Source organism: Nanorana parkeri, unplaced genomic scaffold (genome assembly GCF_000935625.1).
Source record: "Nanorana parkeri isolate BGI_ZX_2015 unplaced genomic scaffold, ASM93562v1 scaffold1469, whole genome shotgun sequence".
Taxonomy (NCBI): Eukaryota; Metazoa; Chordata; class Amphibia; order Anura; family Dicroglossidae; genus Nanorana; species Nanorana parkeri.
The window spans coordinates 20,767-37,741 of record NW_017307737.1 but is presented as its reverse complement, the minus strand read 5'-3'; the positions used below and the strand labels follow the sequence as shown (position 1 = coordinate 37,741).

The 16,975-nt window shown below is 46.4% G+C and overlaps 1 protein-coding gene across 2 annotated transcripts in view; it reads left to right on the top strand.

Moving 5' to 3' along the window:
- Positions 1-16,975, top strand: part of MFN2 (mitofusin 2) — a 20,141-nt gene extending 3,166 nt beyond the window's left edge. For both annotated transcript variants that reach the window (XM_018570180.1, XM_018570178.1), the window contains 17 exons: positions 1,421-1,599; positions 1,876-2,011; positions 3,360-3,522; positions 5,121-5,245; positions 7,487-7,595; positions 8,485-8,592; positions 9,335-9,488; positions 9,607-9,674; positions 9,749-9,870; positions 10,601-10,727; positions 10,992-11,096; positions 11,181-11,283; positions 13,065-13,285; positions 13,393-13,548; positions 14,040-14,236; positions 15,028-15,162; positions 16,840-16,975. In XM_018570180.1, the coding sequence (XP_018425682.1) occupies positions 1,425-1,599; positions 1,876-2,011; positions 3,360-3,522; positions 5,121-5,245; positions 7,487-7,595; positions 8,485-8,592; positions 9,335-9,488; positions 9,607-9,674; positions 9,749-9,870; positions 10,601-10,727; positions 10,992-11,096; positions 11,181-11,283; positions 13,065-13,285; positions 13,393-13,548; positions 14,040-14,236; positions 15,028-15,162; positions 16,840-16,906 (2,271 nt within the window). In that variant the 5' untranslated portion in view covers positions 1,421-1,424 and the 3' untranslated portion in view covers positions 16,907-16,975. The remainder of the gene's footprint in view (positions 1-1,420; positions 1,600-1,875; positions 2,012-3,359; positions 3,523-5,120; positions 5,246-7,486; positions 7,596-8,484; positions 8,593-9,334; positions 9,489-9,606; positions 9,675-9,748; positions 9,871-10,600; positions 10,728-10,991; positions 11,097-11,180; positions 11,284-13,064; positions 13,286-13,392; positions 13,549-14,039; positions 14,237-15,027; positions 15,163-16,839) is intronic.

The window sequence follows — 16,975 nt, the reverse complement described above, 5'->3', positions numbered from 1 at the left end:
AAGCCATTAAACGGCGTGCGGTGCCAAGGATCACACGTGCTGCCGGCCTGTGGGAGACTCCCTGTTCCTGGGAGAGGAGACGATCGTTTATTGGGGCCCCAGCCAAACCGCTGAATACAAAGTTCAGGCGCATAAATGTGAACTGCTTTAAAGTTGAACTCAGGGCACAAAAACTTTCATTTAAATATTTCCCTCAATAGCTACCAAGGATAAATGTCTTTTCCAACCCAGATATCAGCTTGTAAATGTAGCTGTGACATCATCACTGTGCTGTCCATAGCCTATGCAGAGAACAGCTGTGGGAGGGGCCCAGCAGCCCCCACCCACTACAGGAAACTATAGGAGGGGGCGGAGACGAGACCAGTCACCCTGCACAAGTAGAGAGAGCAGCAGTGACCAGTGTTTATTACAGGAGGGGGCGGAGACAAGACCGGTCACCCTGCACAAGGAGAGTGAGCAGCAGTGAGCGGTCTTTATTACAGGAGGGGGCAGGGAAAAGACCGGTCTTTATTACAGGAGGGGGCGGGGAAAAGACCAGTCACCCTGCACAAGGAGAGAGAGCAGCAGTGAGCGGTTTTTATTACAGGAGGGGGCCAGGAAAAGACCATTCACCCTGTACAAGGAGAGAGAGCAGCAGTGAGCGGTCTTTAGCATGGGACGTTCCAAGTTTCACACTGGATTACTGCACAGAGGCCATGTTTGTTTCGGCATCATCCAGAATCGCCATCTACTTCCTGGCCTGAGATGACGGCTCAGAGATGACACAATTATGCAAATCCTGGTGCCTGTACAGTTCTCGTCTGTCTTCACTAATGTCTGGCACAGGTCAGCCAATGCGGCAGCCTCTCTGAGGAGGAGACTGAGGAAATGCATTTTCCTGCAGAAAACCAATGATATCATCTCGGCCTAGGCAAAGTCACTGGACTGGAACTGAAAAATTGCTTTTTAAGGATAAAAGGTGGAACTCGGGGGGGAGAATTATATTGTTGCTTTATATTGTGACATGTCAGGAGGTTATATAGTTTATAAGTTTCACTTTAAGTTCTACTAACATTCAAGTGACTCCTATGTATGTACAGGTAGGCTAACATTACATGAAAAATGTTCTTTATTTTTGTGCCCGGGGGGGTTCTTTAAGAAGACAGAGGCAGCTGAGACTCTACCGGTCATCCTGATTTTGGGGAATAGGAAGTTTTGTTTTCTCTGAAATGAAAGAAAGCATTTCTTCCCAAGAAAAGTCCAAGTTCAGGGAAAAGTCCAAGTTCAGCAAACAGAAATGACTTTCATTTGGTGGTTGTTGTGCTTCATTGTGCTGGGCGGCAGAGGCGCTCTGCCCGTGGATTAAACTTGGCAACATGTTTGCCGCGCCATTCACCCAACCCGAATCTCAGACATTCACCGACCCTCTCGTCTTTCGCAGCGCAATGTCCCTTTTGTTTGCGAGATCAACGCCGAAAATATCCAACAAGAAAGACAAGAGATTCATGGCTGAAGTCAACGCCTCCCCGCTCAAGCACTTCGTCACCGCCAAGAAGAAAATCAATGGCATCTTCGACCAGCTCGGCGCCTACATCCAAGAGAGCTACAGCTTCCTGGAGGGTAAGATGGGGAATCTGTGTACAGGAAGTGCGAGCATCGAATGGTGACGTTTAGTTCTTAAAGGGGTCAGATTACTGGCATGTTGTCACAGCAACCGTGTGTGTGTGTGTGTGTGTGTGTGTGTGTGTGTGTGTGTGTGTGTGTGTGTGTGTGTGTGTGTGTGTGTGTGTGTGTGTGTGTGTGTGTGTGTGTGTGTGTGTGTGTGTGTGTGTGTGTGTGTGTGTGTGTGTGAGTGTGATTGCCACTGCCACTGATTATACGTCTTTGTGTTCACAGAAACCTATGAGAATGCAGAACTGGACCCCGTCGCCTCGGAAGAGCAGGTCCTCGAGGTTAAGGGGTACCTGACCAATGTCAAGGGCATCAGTGAAGTGCTGGCGCGGCGGCACATGAAAGTGGCCTTTTTCGGAAGGTAAGATCCGCCATCTTGCATACATCTTTGGTAACTGACACAAACTGCTACAATTAATATTTTATTGGATATTGTAGCATTGGCCAAAGCAGAAGTAAAGCAACGCAAAAAATTGCCGGGAGGTGGGGATTTGTGGCAGAAGAGACATGCAAAAAATTATTTCCCTCTCCCCCCACCATTTTTTTTTTGTACTGTGACTATGTACAGCATGCGCGCACAGTGCACTGTATACATTCAGCCCATTCACAGAATCTTTCAGATGCCATGAGTGGACCTGATGCTGATGAGAATGTAACTCTGTGCACATGAGCAGAAGTTACATTATCAGTGGCCACCCAATGGCTCAAGAGGATGCATGGGAACCCGGAAGTGGCAGTGGCCGGGGACAGAAGATCAATCCAACAGCGCTGGAGGAGGGCACCCTCGTAAGGTAAGTGTGCCCCAGTGTGCAAGTATGGTGTACTAACTTGCACATTAGGGTAAAGACCTAGTGCAGCATACAAAGTTTTCCTACCGCCTTAAGGGCCATGTCACATGAGTGATTTTTATAGCACCTGCCCAATCGCTCTTCGGTTGTCAGTTATAGGTCTGTGTCACAGTGACCACAGCGATTTGTAGCTCGGCTCTTCAGCAATTGACTTTTTGCCACATTTTTAGCTGGCTAGAGTCTGTGGGCCCTACAATGGGTTATAAAATCACCCCTCTCCTCCCATGCTGCTCCATTCACCCCTGGGAGTGAAGAGACATGGCCCTATGTAAGCAGTAGTCTAGTCAGAGCTTACACTGCACTGAGAACTGACAGCGCCGGGTGTCTGAGCAACCAGTTGCAAGCCACCAGTTCTGTCACATGGGAGGAAGGGGATTGAGTGACATACTACCATGTACGTCACTTTACTTCCCTGGGTGAACCAAGGCTCTTAGCCTTCCCCGCTCTATCCAAAACAAGGAGTTTTACTTTATCAGCGTATTGTGGATGTCGGCTTCAGATCTAGGCTTGCACACAGACACTTGGAGCTGTGATATAGAAGGCACATCCTACTATAGGACCATCCGCTCAGCCACAAAGCATTACTTCCACTGATCCTGTACAAATAAAGGGGCTTTGTGCCACAATGGAGATTGCGTGCCCTTATCTAACATCCCTGACAAGATCCACATTAAACTACAGACCGGAGTGGAGTGTAGGACCTCTGTTTAATAGGGGACATTTTATTTAATTAATTCGGGGAACCCATCAAGCTGTGCTGTGGTCTCCAGCAAGGTCCCCCACTCTTATTGCAGTGAAGGAAATGTAGTTTTTTAAGCTTGATATTAAATCTGTGCTAACTGTGTGCAATGTATCCAACAGGACAAGCAATGGTAAAAGCACTGTGATAAACGCCATGCTGTGGGACAAAGTACTGCCCTCTGGTATCGGCCACACTACTAACTGTTTCCTGCGGGTGGAGGGAACGGAGGGCAGCGATGCCTATCTCCTGACCGAAGGATCAGAGGAGAAGCAGAGTGTCAAGGTAACGACTGAATATATGAGAGTGAAGTTTGCATGGACCAGGAGTGATGGCTTAATATGTGTGTTATGTGAAAGATCAGAAAGAGGCACTGAACCCCAGATACTACCTGATGAGATGAATATAACTGCAGTGAAAGTACTACCGTGTTTCCCCGAAAGTAAGACCTAGCGCTATCTTCAGGGATTTCTGTAATATAAGACCTACCCCGAAAATAAGACCTAGTTCGGTGGTAGGTCTTATATTACGGAAATCCCTGAAGATAGCGCTAGGTCTTATTTTCGGGGTAGCTGCACATCTAACTGAATTTTAAATGTCAAGACCGGCCGCAGCTCCCGCCCCCCTTGCCCGCCCACACGCTCGATGGAAGCAGCATATCATCCGCCAACCTCGGGACCGGCAACAGCACGCCGCCTTCTGGGACCTCGTCCAGTCCTGTGAGTACTCCTCCCCAGCCTGGTACTGTCTGCCGCCGGGACTATCCTGTACTAACACTGCTCGGAGCGGAGAGCCCCAGACAGCTGCAGCCAGGTAAAAATAAGACATCCCCCGAAAATAAGACCTAGTGTCTTTTTTCGTGGAAAAACAAATGTAAGACAGAGTCTTATTTTCGGGGAAACACGGTATTACATTTTAAAGTGAACCTGTTGTTTTGCCTTGCGTGGGTAAAGAGCATGTTCCCTTTCAAGTTGGTGTCCGGGGACACCACTAAATACACACATGAATTGCATAGATGGGACTGTTTACTTGCCAAATTATTTGTTTTCCTGTCCATCCATTCCTGAGATTTACACACCTCCACCACCGCTGTGGAGGTGTGTAAATCTCACGACTGGATGGACAGAAATACAAATCCTTTGGCAAGTAAACAGTCCCATCTATGCAGCTCCATCTGGCAGGGCAGGAGACCTGATCTTTCTGTGCTGAAGTTGTTCTCTGGAAATTGCACCAAATTAACCCTTTGGTGGTTCTAGGCCATGGAGGGCTGCCCAACCCTTTGCCTTTTAGGATTAAATTTTTGCCATTTACAGGGTAAAATGTTGTTTATGGCCCCCACCTCCCTCCCTAATGCTAGGAGTCATACTTATTTTCTTAGTGTTCTCTAATGCACAGATCAGATCCAAGAATCATGTTTTCTCCTCACTGTGATCGTGTATTTACCAGTTATGTATGTATACATGTAACCCTGCTGTCTGCCCTAAAGTGTAAATGGCATGACAAGAACATCTGAATGCATGCGTAATGGGCAAAGGACAGGCTAGGACGGGTTTACTGGCCCTCCTTCTAATACTGACTCATCACATAGAGAAGCATGCAGCATGTCGGTAAATAGCTACACATGTATAGGAGGTTGGCTGCCAGATTCTCCCTGGCTCTTGCTCCAGAGATGATAGAAATCTGTCCTGACCTCCATGGGGACTTGGAACTGCACTAAAAGAGCATGGGCGAAGGGACTAATGCCTCAGGCCCCAGATGATGTATGGCCTCATCTAGCCTCTTAAAGAGGAGGCTGATCATAGATATGCAGATTGTTTTCAGACATGTGATTTCCATGTTTCTTTACTCAGTCTTTTAATTGATTCCTTTTCCCACCATTACAGACTGTGAATCAGCTGGCCCACGCTCTCCATCAGGACGATCTCCTGGATTCCGGCTCCCTGGTCAGCGTCATGTGGCCAAATTCCAAGTGTTCCCTCCTAAAGGATGACCTGGTGCTGATGGACAGGTAAGAGACTCCAAGCACATCTTTTTTTATTGTTTTAATACCTTGTTTGCCCCCCTCCCAAAAATAAATGCTGTATAATAAGAACGGTGATGGTCTGTTTTTGAGCTCTCCCTCCATATAGAAAGGGTAATAGTGACCCAAGTCATAAAATGATGCCAGGGGATCCTAGTGAACTGGCACGTTAAAGCTATTTTAATCCACCAAACAGTTGCCTTCAATGTATATAACTGATTAGTACATACGCATTTAATACATTGCTGTAAGCTCACATTGGAGGGATATAGGAGAGGGGTTCATGGTGAGGGTCCAGAGAAGTGAAGAGTTGGCTGCTATTTATATATACTGTATGTATGTATGTATGTATGTATGTATGTATGTATGTGTTTTCCATCATCTACCCTCCAAGCATGTTCATAGCAAATGTTTGACAATCTGTATCTTGTATAATTACCTCGGGACCGGCAACAGCACGCCGCCTTCTGGGACCTCGTCCAGTCCTGTGAGTACTCCTCCCCAGCCTGGTACTGTCTGCCGCCGGGACTATCCTGTACTAACACTGCTCGGAGCGGAGAGCCCCAGACAGCTGCAGCCAGGTAAAAATAAGACATCCCCCGAAAATAAGACCTAGTGTCTTTTTTCGTGGAAAAACAAATGTAAGACAGAGTCTTATTTTCGGGGAAACACGGTATTACATTTTAAAGTGAACCTGTTGTTTTGCCTTGCGTGGGTAAAGAGCATGTTCCCTTTCAAGTTGGTGTCCGGGGACACCACTAAATACACACATGAATTGCATAGATGGGACTGTTTACTTGCCAAATTATTTGTTTTCCTGTCCATCCATTCCTGAGATTTACACACCTCCACCACCGCTGTGGAGGTGTGTAAATCTCACGACTGGATGGACAGAAATACAAATCCTTTGGCAAGTAAACAGTCCCATCTATGCAGCTCCATCTGGCAGGGCAGGAGACCTGATCTTTCTGTGCTGAAGTTGTTCTCTGGAAATTGCACCAAATTAACCCTTTGGTGGTTCTAGGCCATGGAGGGCTGCCCAACCCTTTGCCTTTTAGGATTAAATTTTTGCCATTTACAGGGTAAAATGTTGTTTATGGCCCCCACCTCCCTCCCTAATGCTAGGAGTCATACTTATTTTCTTAGTGTTCTCTAATGCACAGATCAGATCCAAGAATCATGTTTTCTCCTCACTGTGATCGTGTATTTACCAGTTATGTATGTATACATGTAACCCTGCTGTCTGCCCTAAAGTGTAAATGGCATGACAAGAACATCTGAATGCATGCGTAATGGGCAAAGGACAGGCTAGGACGGGTTTACTGGCCCTCCTTCTAATACTGACTCATCACATAGAGAAGCATGCAGCATGTCGGTAAATAGCTACACATGTATAGGAGGTTGGCTGCCAGATTCTCCCTGGCTCTTGCTCCAGAGATGATAGAAATCTGTCCTGACCTCCATGGGGACTTGGAACTGCACTAAAAGAGCATGGGCGAAGGGACTAATGCCTCAGGCCCCAGATGATGTATGGCCTCATCTAGCCTCTTAAAGAGGAGGCTGATCATAGATATGCAGATTGTTTTCAGACATGTGATTTCCATGTTTCTTTACTCAGTCTTTTAATTGATTCCTTTTCCCACCATTACAGACTGTGAATCAGCTGGCCCACGCTCTCCATCAGGACGATCTCCTGGATTCCGGCTCCCTGGTCAGCGTCATGTGGCCAAATTCCAAGTGTTCCCTCCTAAAGGATGACCTGGTGCTGATGGACAGGTAAGAGACTCCAAGCACATCTTTTTTTATTGTTTTAATACCTTGTTTGCCCCCCTCCCAAAAATAAATGCTGTATAATAAGAACGGTGATGGTCTGTTTTTGAGCTCTCCCTCCATATAGAAAGGGTAATAGTGACCCAAGTCATAAAATGATGCCAGGGGATCCTAGTGAACTGGCACGTTAAAGCTATTTTAATCCACCAAACAGTTGCCTTCAATGTATATAACTGATTAGTACATACGCATTTAATACATTGCTGTAAGCTCACATTGGAGGGATATAGGAGAGGGGTTCATGGTGAGGGTCCAGAGAAGTGAAGAGTTGGCTGCTATTTATATATACTGTATGTATGTATGTATGTATGTATGTATGTATGTATGTGTTTTCCATCATCTACCCTCCAAGCATGTTCATAGCAAATGTTTGACAATCTGTATCTTGTATAATTGCAGCCCCGGTATTGATGTGACCACAGAACTGGACAGCTGGATAGACAAGTTCTGTCTTGATGCCGACGTCTTCGTCTTGGTGGCAAACTCGGAGTCCACCCTCATGCAGACCGTACGTGGCTCCTCCTATAGAGCTCCTCAATCTCTTGCACTTTGGGTCATTGAGACTGGTTTCATAGCACAACGTGTATCGACGGTTCATAACACAGACTACAGCAATTTAGAGTAGTAGGAGCAGCTAACGATGGCTTCTGAGGAGTCTTTAGGGGCTGAGAAATATATATGTTCTTTATATTTTGCAGTGTGTTACAGAGAACCAGTAACCTCCACTTTTCAGGAGCTTACCCTGTAACACCCCCCAGGTTTATCACTGAAGGAGAACTATGGGGTCAGGGCTTTACCCCATAGTTCTCCTAAGGGTAACAGGAGGACATAAACTAGCGTTCTCCTGTGACCCAAAGCTCAGTATACCGGGAGCTACAGCTCACAGTATACCGAGACACCGCAGCTGGAGCGGATCCCGACATCGATGTCGAGATCCGCCCAGCTGCGTGAGTGACAGCTGGCTCTGCCTATCTAGAGGCAGAGCCAGCTGTACCCTCCCCCGTCCATTCCGCCAGTCGGTGCTGGAGGAGCGGGGGGGGTGGGGAACCCCTTTAGGGAGCCGTGAGTGACATTCACGGCTCTCTGCAGGGGCGGGATCGAGAAGTGAGCGAGCGACGGTATGTGTTCGCTCACTTCCCGATCTATTAAGCCGACGTGTGACCGTTTCATTGTCACAGGTCGGCTAAAACTTATGAGGCTGAGTGATTTTCACTCATAGTTTCTCCTTTAATATTGATGATATTTTATGCTGAGGAATATTTTACAGTTCCATGCAGAGTATGTTTACTTATCCAGTCCCTGGCACAAAGGAGCTTCCCCATCCCCTTTTATAGATGTATGTACAGTTATTTACGGGCCATCCTCCTCCAATCTAGCTGACAATTGTTGTGTTTCAGGAAAAGCAGTTCTTTCATAAGGTGAACGAGCGCCTATCACAGCCAAACATCTTCATTTTGAACAACCGCTGGGATGCGTCTGCCTCGGAACCAGAATATATGGAAGAGGTAAGCACAAATGAAGTGTTATTTTGGAACTTGGTAGCCTATACCGTTCCAGCTGTTTTAGGATTATGTTGGAAAGTTAATGTTTAGATTCCCTGATATCGGATTGCTCCATGCTTAAAGTGAACCTGTCTCTAGGAATGAATGACAGAGTTGCCATAATGGCTTAATATCTAGCAATGAGGTTTGCCTGTTTATACCTTGTTTATATATATTTTTTTTTTTAGTATGAGCAGCCCCTAAACCCAACTAATGCTGGTTATGTAAATTCTGACTTGCAGAGAAGTCAAAGGCTGTAAAGTTGGCCATACACCTTTTTAGAGTTCTCTTGTTCAGCTTATGGAGAAATCAATCATTTTCTCCATCCATGCTAAATAGTGTGTATGAAGGAATCTCCTCTGCTGGCTGTTGTATTTAGCAGCCAGTGGAACCTGCAGCTGCTGGATACTTGAATAGTGACTGCATCTGATTGATTTTCCAGGCAGTGGTGTCAGCCCTGTCCACTTCTCTTCCGTGGTTTACAAATCGCCTCCCTCTTATGTGATTGAGAGGAGGGGACGTTCTGTAGTCTTGTTTTAGGATGACCACGCTGCTCCTCTCCTATTTAAACTGTACAGCAGGAAGCGCTGTCATGTCACCGTAGGACAGGAAGCTGGGCAAACATGTTAAGATTTTGTCTTTAAGCAAAAAATTATTTAGGCTGCTTGACTGAATTTCAAGCCTTGCATTGCTTTCCTCTCCGCAGGTGCGACGTCAGCACATGGAGCGATGTACCAGCTTCCTGGTGGATGAGCTGAGCGTCCTGGACCGGGCCCAGGCCAGCGATCGCGTGTTCTTCGTGTCCGCCAAGGAGGTGTTGAACGCTAGAATACAGAAAGCTCAGGGAATGCCGGAAGGAGGTGATCACTGGGATCTTTATGACATTGTGATGTCACATATGATATCATGTATTATATATTGCTATATCTGTGCTCTTTGTTGGTCTTTATTTCCTATTAATCAATCTCTCTATGACAGGGGAAGCATTGGCAGAAGGGTTCCAAGTTCGGATGTTTGAATTTCAGAACTTTGAGAGAAGATTTGAGGTAAGTTTTGTCAATGACGACCGTTATTTTTCTGTTATTTTACATCATTGTAACGTTTCTTTCTGTCCGGGCAGGAGTGCATCTCCCAATCAGCAGTGAAAACCAAATTTGAGCAACATACAATGAGAGCCAAACACATAGCAGAGGTTTTACGGCAGATCATGGAGTCCGTCCACGTGGCGGCCCAGGAACAGAGGTAATTGTGTGATTTATACCGGGGTGTTACAGCTGTAGGAGGGCATGCTGGGAGTCATATTTATCAGCACATGAGAGATATCGAGTTTAGAACTCTCAGTGCTGGGAATAGAAATGAATACATGACTTTCCTGTAGCTTTATGGCTTCAGCTGCCTTTGTTTTCACTGCCGTGATTAAAGCGAACAAGTGGTTTGCTGATCAATGACACTACACAGTGTCCCCCAGCGAACATGTTCCTTCACTTCCTCCGCCATGCTGTCCAGACCCATGGAGTGAAGTGTGGAAACCCTAAATTGTGACTTGAGGCTTACAAAGGGCTGGGAACTCTTTTCAGCTAATGTGTCAACATTGGGCAATCATTAGACACCAGTGCTGTCATGTGCACGGAAGGGGAGTCAGCCACATGCTCCCTACACCGGCATGTACCAGGAAATTTCTCTTTGCTACGGCAATTCCTATCCTAGTCGGGACCTGCACTTCACAGTACGTGATGCTGTGGATGTCTGCTCTGCTACTAGCACTGCTTCTACACATGTGGCCACGGCATCCTACATCACTGGAAGTGAGCCTCATAGTGACAGGTTCCCTTAAATAGTTACCTGGAAGATATTAAGCTAATAGCAGAAGGCAGCTCTGCTGACCTCCAGAGTAGGGTAAGGGACTGTCTCGGTCCTGGTTCTCGGTCCTCTCACCACATACATCAGAAAATATCTTGCGCTCTCTTTACAGAGTTTACTGCCTGGAAAAGCGGGAAGAATTCAGAGACAGATTGGAGTTTATCGAGAAACAACTCGAGCTCCTCAGCGAGGACTATAAACTGAAAATCAAACAGATCACAGACGAGGTGGAGCGACAGGTAATGACATCACCGCTGATTTCAGTGGAATTTGTCTTAAAGTCTGAATCAGAACTTGGCTGGTATTAAGGTTACTGTCAGTTGGGTGCATTTTATATTACTGTGGGATTACACACTGGAGTTTATCTGGGTGCAGTGAAATCCCCCCACATAGAATGTCATCTGATGTCCTGCTGACAGGAGCGTCGCATTTTCTGTTTAATGTAGTAAGTTATCGGCTGCCCTTGTGATCAGGTATTTGATATTTTAATCTATAAATGTCAGGTGTCCAACGCCATGGCCGAAGAGATCCGCCGTTTGGCTGTGCTGGTGGATGAGTTCCAGTTGGATTTTCACCCTTCTCCGGTCGTCCTCAAAGTTTATAAAAACGTGAGTGACCCTCGGTGCTCCTGGAATTGGAGAATGTTCTGGATTCGCACTTTGAAGTCATTAGATCTTTTTCTTTTTGTCCAGGAGCTTCACCGTCACATCGAGGAGGGGTTGGGGAGGAACCTGTCTGACCGATGCTCCAGTACGGTTTCCGTGTCACTACAGACCACACAACAGGAGATGATCGGTAAGAGGAAGGCTCTGGGAATACTTGTTATGTACCTGAAATAAGTAGTTGTGCTGCCCACTGTAAGTCATACAGAACTGTCCTTTTTAATTTTTGGGGCTGTGAGAGGAAAGGCTACCATACAAACTCCCATGTAGAGCAGGGGGTAGGTAACCTCAGCACTCCAGCTGTGGTGAAACTCCATATTCCATCATGCCTCTGGGAGTCATGGCTGTCAGAGTCTTGCAGTGCATTATGAGAACATAGACATTTAATACATGACAAAGGATTCCCTGAGCTCTCTGGGTTGTCTAAAGAAGCAACTTATCAGAACATTCTGACTGGGATGAAATCCTCAGCCGCCGTAGAAGGGTTTAGGTCAGGAATAGCTTTGGATCTGAGGGACATATTAATTAGGTCTTAAGCTGCCCATACACTGTAATATTTTCTGCGTTCAACCTGCAGGCTTATGAGCGGTGATGGAGGACTCTCCCACTGTATTCATTATATATATCTGCTGGCCGCAGTCAGAATACCGGATCAGAGCTCCGCCGGCTCTGTTCGTTTCGATGATTTTACAACCGGCTCCTTCGATCAGCTGACCGAGGGATGCCGGGTGAAAGCGTACCAACAGCAGCACCCAATGTGGTCGGCCAGTTCATCAGGAATATGTTGTGTGTGTGTGTGGGCAGGTTTATTATGGAGAACTCTAGGTTCAGTAGTGTCGGTATAACAGTTAGATGTAGATGAACAAAGAGTCCCTCCGCACTCCTCGCAACGATCCCGGCCCGTAAGAAATTGGTGCTCGCAGTGATGTCCACGGATGGCGCCGTGCAGACACAAGGAAGAGGACAAAGATCACCAGCACTCAGCAAATATCATTAAATATCTCCATTTTATTTGGACAAAGTCACAGTGAAAGCAGCCAGCGTTTCGGGGCCACGCAGGATCCCTTCATCAGGGCAAGCAGTTAGGGTGCCTCCAAATCAGGGGTTCCCTCTACTCTCGGGGGAACCCTGGGTGTAACATTGAGGAATAGACTAAAAGGAGCACCAAAATGATGGTTTGATTAGGTGCAAATTATTGTCTTATTATCCGTTAGAAGCCAACATGTATAGTGGGTAGCAAAATCTCCCTTTAGGGTTTGGATGTGCAGGAGAGTGCTTGACTCAACAGTTGAAAGTACAGTTGCAATGGCTAACTTACAGGGTTATTCACAAAAGGGTGAAGAGTTTGGAGAAGGAAGGAGAAGTGAACAATCTAGGACAACATGGCGGAACTGGAAAGTGATCTGAATTGGAGAATTGTTCCAAATCAGCTATGTTGTCCTAGATTGTTCGCTTCTTCTCCCTTCTCCAAACTCTTCACCCTTTTGTGAATAACCCTTAGTGTTCTGCGTTCCTGTTAATGACAATCCAGGCCGTAATCTAGTTACAGCATCCATGCTGATTGGATTGGTGCCGCAACATTTCATTAGATTCAGACCTCATTAATGGAGACACAATCACACACTATAAGTTTGGTATATATTTTCCACTGCTAAGTCAATCCCGCTGCTGCATGAATAAGAGGGAATTTACCCCTGCGCCGTGTAAGTCTTCCACTGATATTAAATCACTTGTTCCTAACCAATGCACTGATTCCCCTTTCTGGTGCTTTTCTTGAAGTCACGAGTATCCTAAATGAGGAAAATATATTAAAAACCTTTTATCCGTTTTCTTGCCTAGTAATGGTGCACCTAATGTTTGTATTGGATGTTATTGGTGACGCTCTTCTCTGGCCCCCTTCTTCCCCTTATCTAGAGGGCCTTCTGCCACTCCTGCCTCCTCATTCCCGATCACAGACGGACCTGCTGGTTCCCCGCCAAGGCTTTAACCTTAGCTACGACCTGAGCTGTGACAAGCTTTGTGCCGACTTCCAGGAGGACATCGAATTCCACTTCTCTCTGGGTTGGACGATGCTCGTCAACAGGTTCCTGGGGCCTAAAAATGGCCGCCGTGCCCTGATGCCCTACAATGACCAGGTGGGTAGATAAGCTAGCGCTGCAGGAACTGCTACATTACATGAAATGGCTTTCTTATTGGTGAACCGTTCCATATTCTATTCTTCCTATGTTGTGTTACCTGCCAGATGCCTCGAAATATGCCTTTAACCCCGGTGAATCCCAGCATGCCTCCGATGCAGCAAGGTGCCGTGACACAGGAAGAGTTGATGGTTTCCATGGTGACTGGGTTGGCGTCACTGACGTCCCGGACATCCATGGGGGTTCTGGTGGTGGGTGGTGTGGTAAGTGCTATTTATTTTTAATTTTTTTTTTGGCTTCTAACTAAGCCGTCCATTATCACTAAAACAATTTTGTATTCAAACCCAAGAATGAAAATGTCATCTATTGCCTCTTACCCATCTTTAGATAGATCTGATGGCGGCATTGGTTTTCTTCATTTATTTTCACCTGGTAAATCCTGCCAGTAACACACTTCCTGTCCTAGGGTGACAACACTGACTCACTGTAGTTAAAGAATACCCAATCACAGCCATCAAGAAGCAGATGGCACAAACAGTTATCGGCTCTCAAAATGTATGGCAGGATCCATTTTATTTATTTGGCACTTGTTGAACTGATTCACTAAAACACTTTTTCTATGTTCTATTTAACAGAATAAAAGGGAGCAAATAAGAGAAGTTCATTGTTGGGGTTCACGTACACTGTAATCTGTGCTCGGTGCGCTTTTGCCTCACTTGTGATGCGGTTTTTTTCTTTTTTGTCTTCGTTGCAGGTCTGGAAAGCGGTTGGCTGGCGTCTCATTGCCTTGTCTTTTGGACTTTACGGACTTTTGTATGTCTACGAACGCCTCACGTGGACCACCAGAGCGAAGGAACGATCCTTCAAACGCCAGTTTGTGGAATACGCTGCTGAGAAATTGCAGCTTATTGTCAGCTACACGGGATCCAACTGCAGCCACCAAGTCCAACAGTGAGTAACCCCGCCGGCCATCCCCATGTAGCAGCACCAAGCATGGAACATGGTGGACGGCCTACAGGAGGGATATAATCTTTTTATGGGTTTAGATGGAAATCAGGCTTGCGGTGGCAGTCTCCGCTATGTAACCTTATAGGGAAGGGGGGAGGTACTTGATTGGGTTTAAAGAAAAGTCCAGAAGCTGGGCGGTATGCACTCTGCACAACCGCATCCCCGAAACCGTGTTGCCCTCCTGCAGCCTTATAGCAAACTTTTCAAGTAGTATGGAAGTAAATCAGTTCCTGGCTTGTGTTGTATCCTTGCAGTTCCCTGTTGGCTTTTTAACCCTTTATCACTGGTTCCTGCTGGCCCTTTAAGGCGGTCCTTAAAGAAGAACTTGGGGAAAAAATGTTCCTCATTCCTCAAGTGCTTGTTTTGTCTAGGGAGCTAAAATAGGGTTAACCCTAAAGAAATCACCTGAACCTCGATCCTGGTTTGCTCTTAGACTGGTCCCTGGCGCGCCCCTCCCTCTCTGCTCCAGCAGTCTAAGGTCCTGTGAGTCATCATGTCCTATACAGGGTACTGGACGTGGGGACGCCGAGAGACATTCCATCGCTGGTGTGGAGGAGGAGACGGGCTGAAGGGAGCGGTCTAGGTTTTTCGGATTACACAAACATTTCCCGAACACAGGTCCGCACTGCCTGATCCACTAATCTTGTTCTCTGTTTAATGGTTTATAAAACAAAATCTGTTGCGAATATTTTGGTCTCTCCGCTGTGCCAACTCTGCCCCCTTCCCGCCCACAGGGAGCTGTCTGGCACCTTTGCCCACTTGTGCCAGCAGGTGGACGTCACCCGGGAGAACCTGGAGCAGGACGTCGCCGCCCTGAATAAGAAGATCGAGATCCTGGACGGCTTGCAGAGCCGAGCCAAACTACTGAGGTGAGTTTCTCTGGATGAGTTGGAGCGGCTTCTCCTATTCTGTGGCTTCTGCCGGATCAGTCGTTGTATAAAAGGGGCTGTTACAGGCAATTGTACCTTCTGATTATTATTAGACGGGCCGAACCTGTATGAAAAGATGGACCTAAAGAATTTAGACTTTAAATCGGCGGGGGCACATGTCGGCATTATCAAACTGCATTATTATTTTATATAAACTTTGCCTAAAATGGTTACTTGGTAATGCCAACAATGACAAATTTATGTGATGGGTGATGTTCTAAAGTTTTGTATAGCGTAAGGGAGAGTTATAACCCCTGTCAGCTTTTTCTTTTTGTTTTGTTTGCCATATGTGTCCCATTGGAGAAAATTCCCTTCCCTTCACTTCCTGTCCAATAACCACAGTACATACCCAATCTCCAACAGCTCCTATAGCGGATAGGCCACCTCCGCATTAAGATGTGGTGACACCACCAATCACATCATGCCTATGCATCTTCCTCTGGTAGCCATGCCTGTGGCTGTCAGCCTTGCAATGCTTCATGGGACTTGAGGTTTTACAACAGCGGGAGCGCCGAGGTTGCCTACTCCTTGTTATAGACTGCTGTTCCGTTATTTGTAGGGTGCCCTTTGTCTCTGATCATCTCCTGTTGCATGTTTTGCATTCTGAGAGCTTTCTGTAGCATGACATTTGCTGAATATAATGTGTGGCCCTTTAGTGAGAGCTTTCTGTAGCATTACGTTCGCTGAATATAATGCGTGGCCCTTTAGTGAGAGCTTTCTGTAGCATTACGTTCGCTGAATATTATGCGTGGCCCTTTAGTGAGAGCTTTCTGTAGCATTACGTTCGCTGAATATAATGCGTGGCCCTTTAGTGAGAGCTTTCTGTAGCATTACGTTCGCTGAATATAATGCGTGGCCCTTTAGTGAGAGCTTTCTGTAGCATTACGTTCGCTGAATATAATGCGTGGCCCTTTAGTGAGAGCTTTCTGTAGCATTACGTTCGCTGAATATTATGCGTGGCCCTTTAGTGAGAGCTTTCTGTAGCATTACGTTCGCTGAATATAATGCGTGGCCCTTTAGTGAGAGCTTTCTGTAGCATGACATTTGCTGAATATAATGCGTGGCCCTTTAGTGAGAGCTTTCTGTAGCATGACATTTGCTGAATATAATGCGTGGCCCTTTAGTGAGAGCTTTTTGAAGCATTACGTTCGCTGAATATAATGCGTGGCCCTTTAGTGAGAGCTTTCTGTAGCATTACGTTCTCTGAATATTATGCGTGTTATTTAGTGGTATCAGGGACCGCACTTGAAGCCCCCTATATCAAGAACATTGGCCACCATTGGTTTAAACTCCATTCAGTCCGTGTCAGTGCTAGCACAAGGTAAAGGACACTCTCCCTCCTCCATGTGACAATGTTTGGACCTGTTGATTGGCCACTTGGGCCCAAGCACTCCATTCTGTGAGGAAGAGGAGGTCACTTGTTCCCCCATACCCAGAAGTACCAGCTGTAAGCGGATGGTGGGGACAAGTTCATATAAAACCCAGGAATGGGGTGAGGAGGGGACCCTCTATGTGCTCACAAAGTAATAGGATAGCCACGGTGTATGACCTATGGAAGATGCTGAGAACCCTTCAAACGTTGGTATTGTGTATTCAGGAAATTCTCTTGTCTTCCAGGAATAAAGCCGGCTGGCTGGACAGCGAACTGAACATGTTCACTCACCAGTACTTACAGCAGAGCTGATGTTCCTGCGGATAGGACGTCCGGTATCTTCACACCATCACAATATCTCCAATACGTTTCTTCTTTACC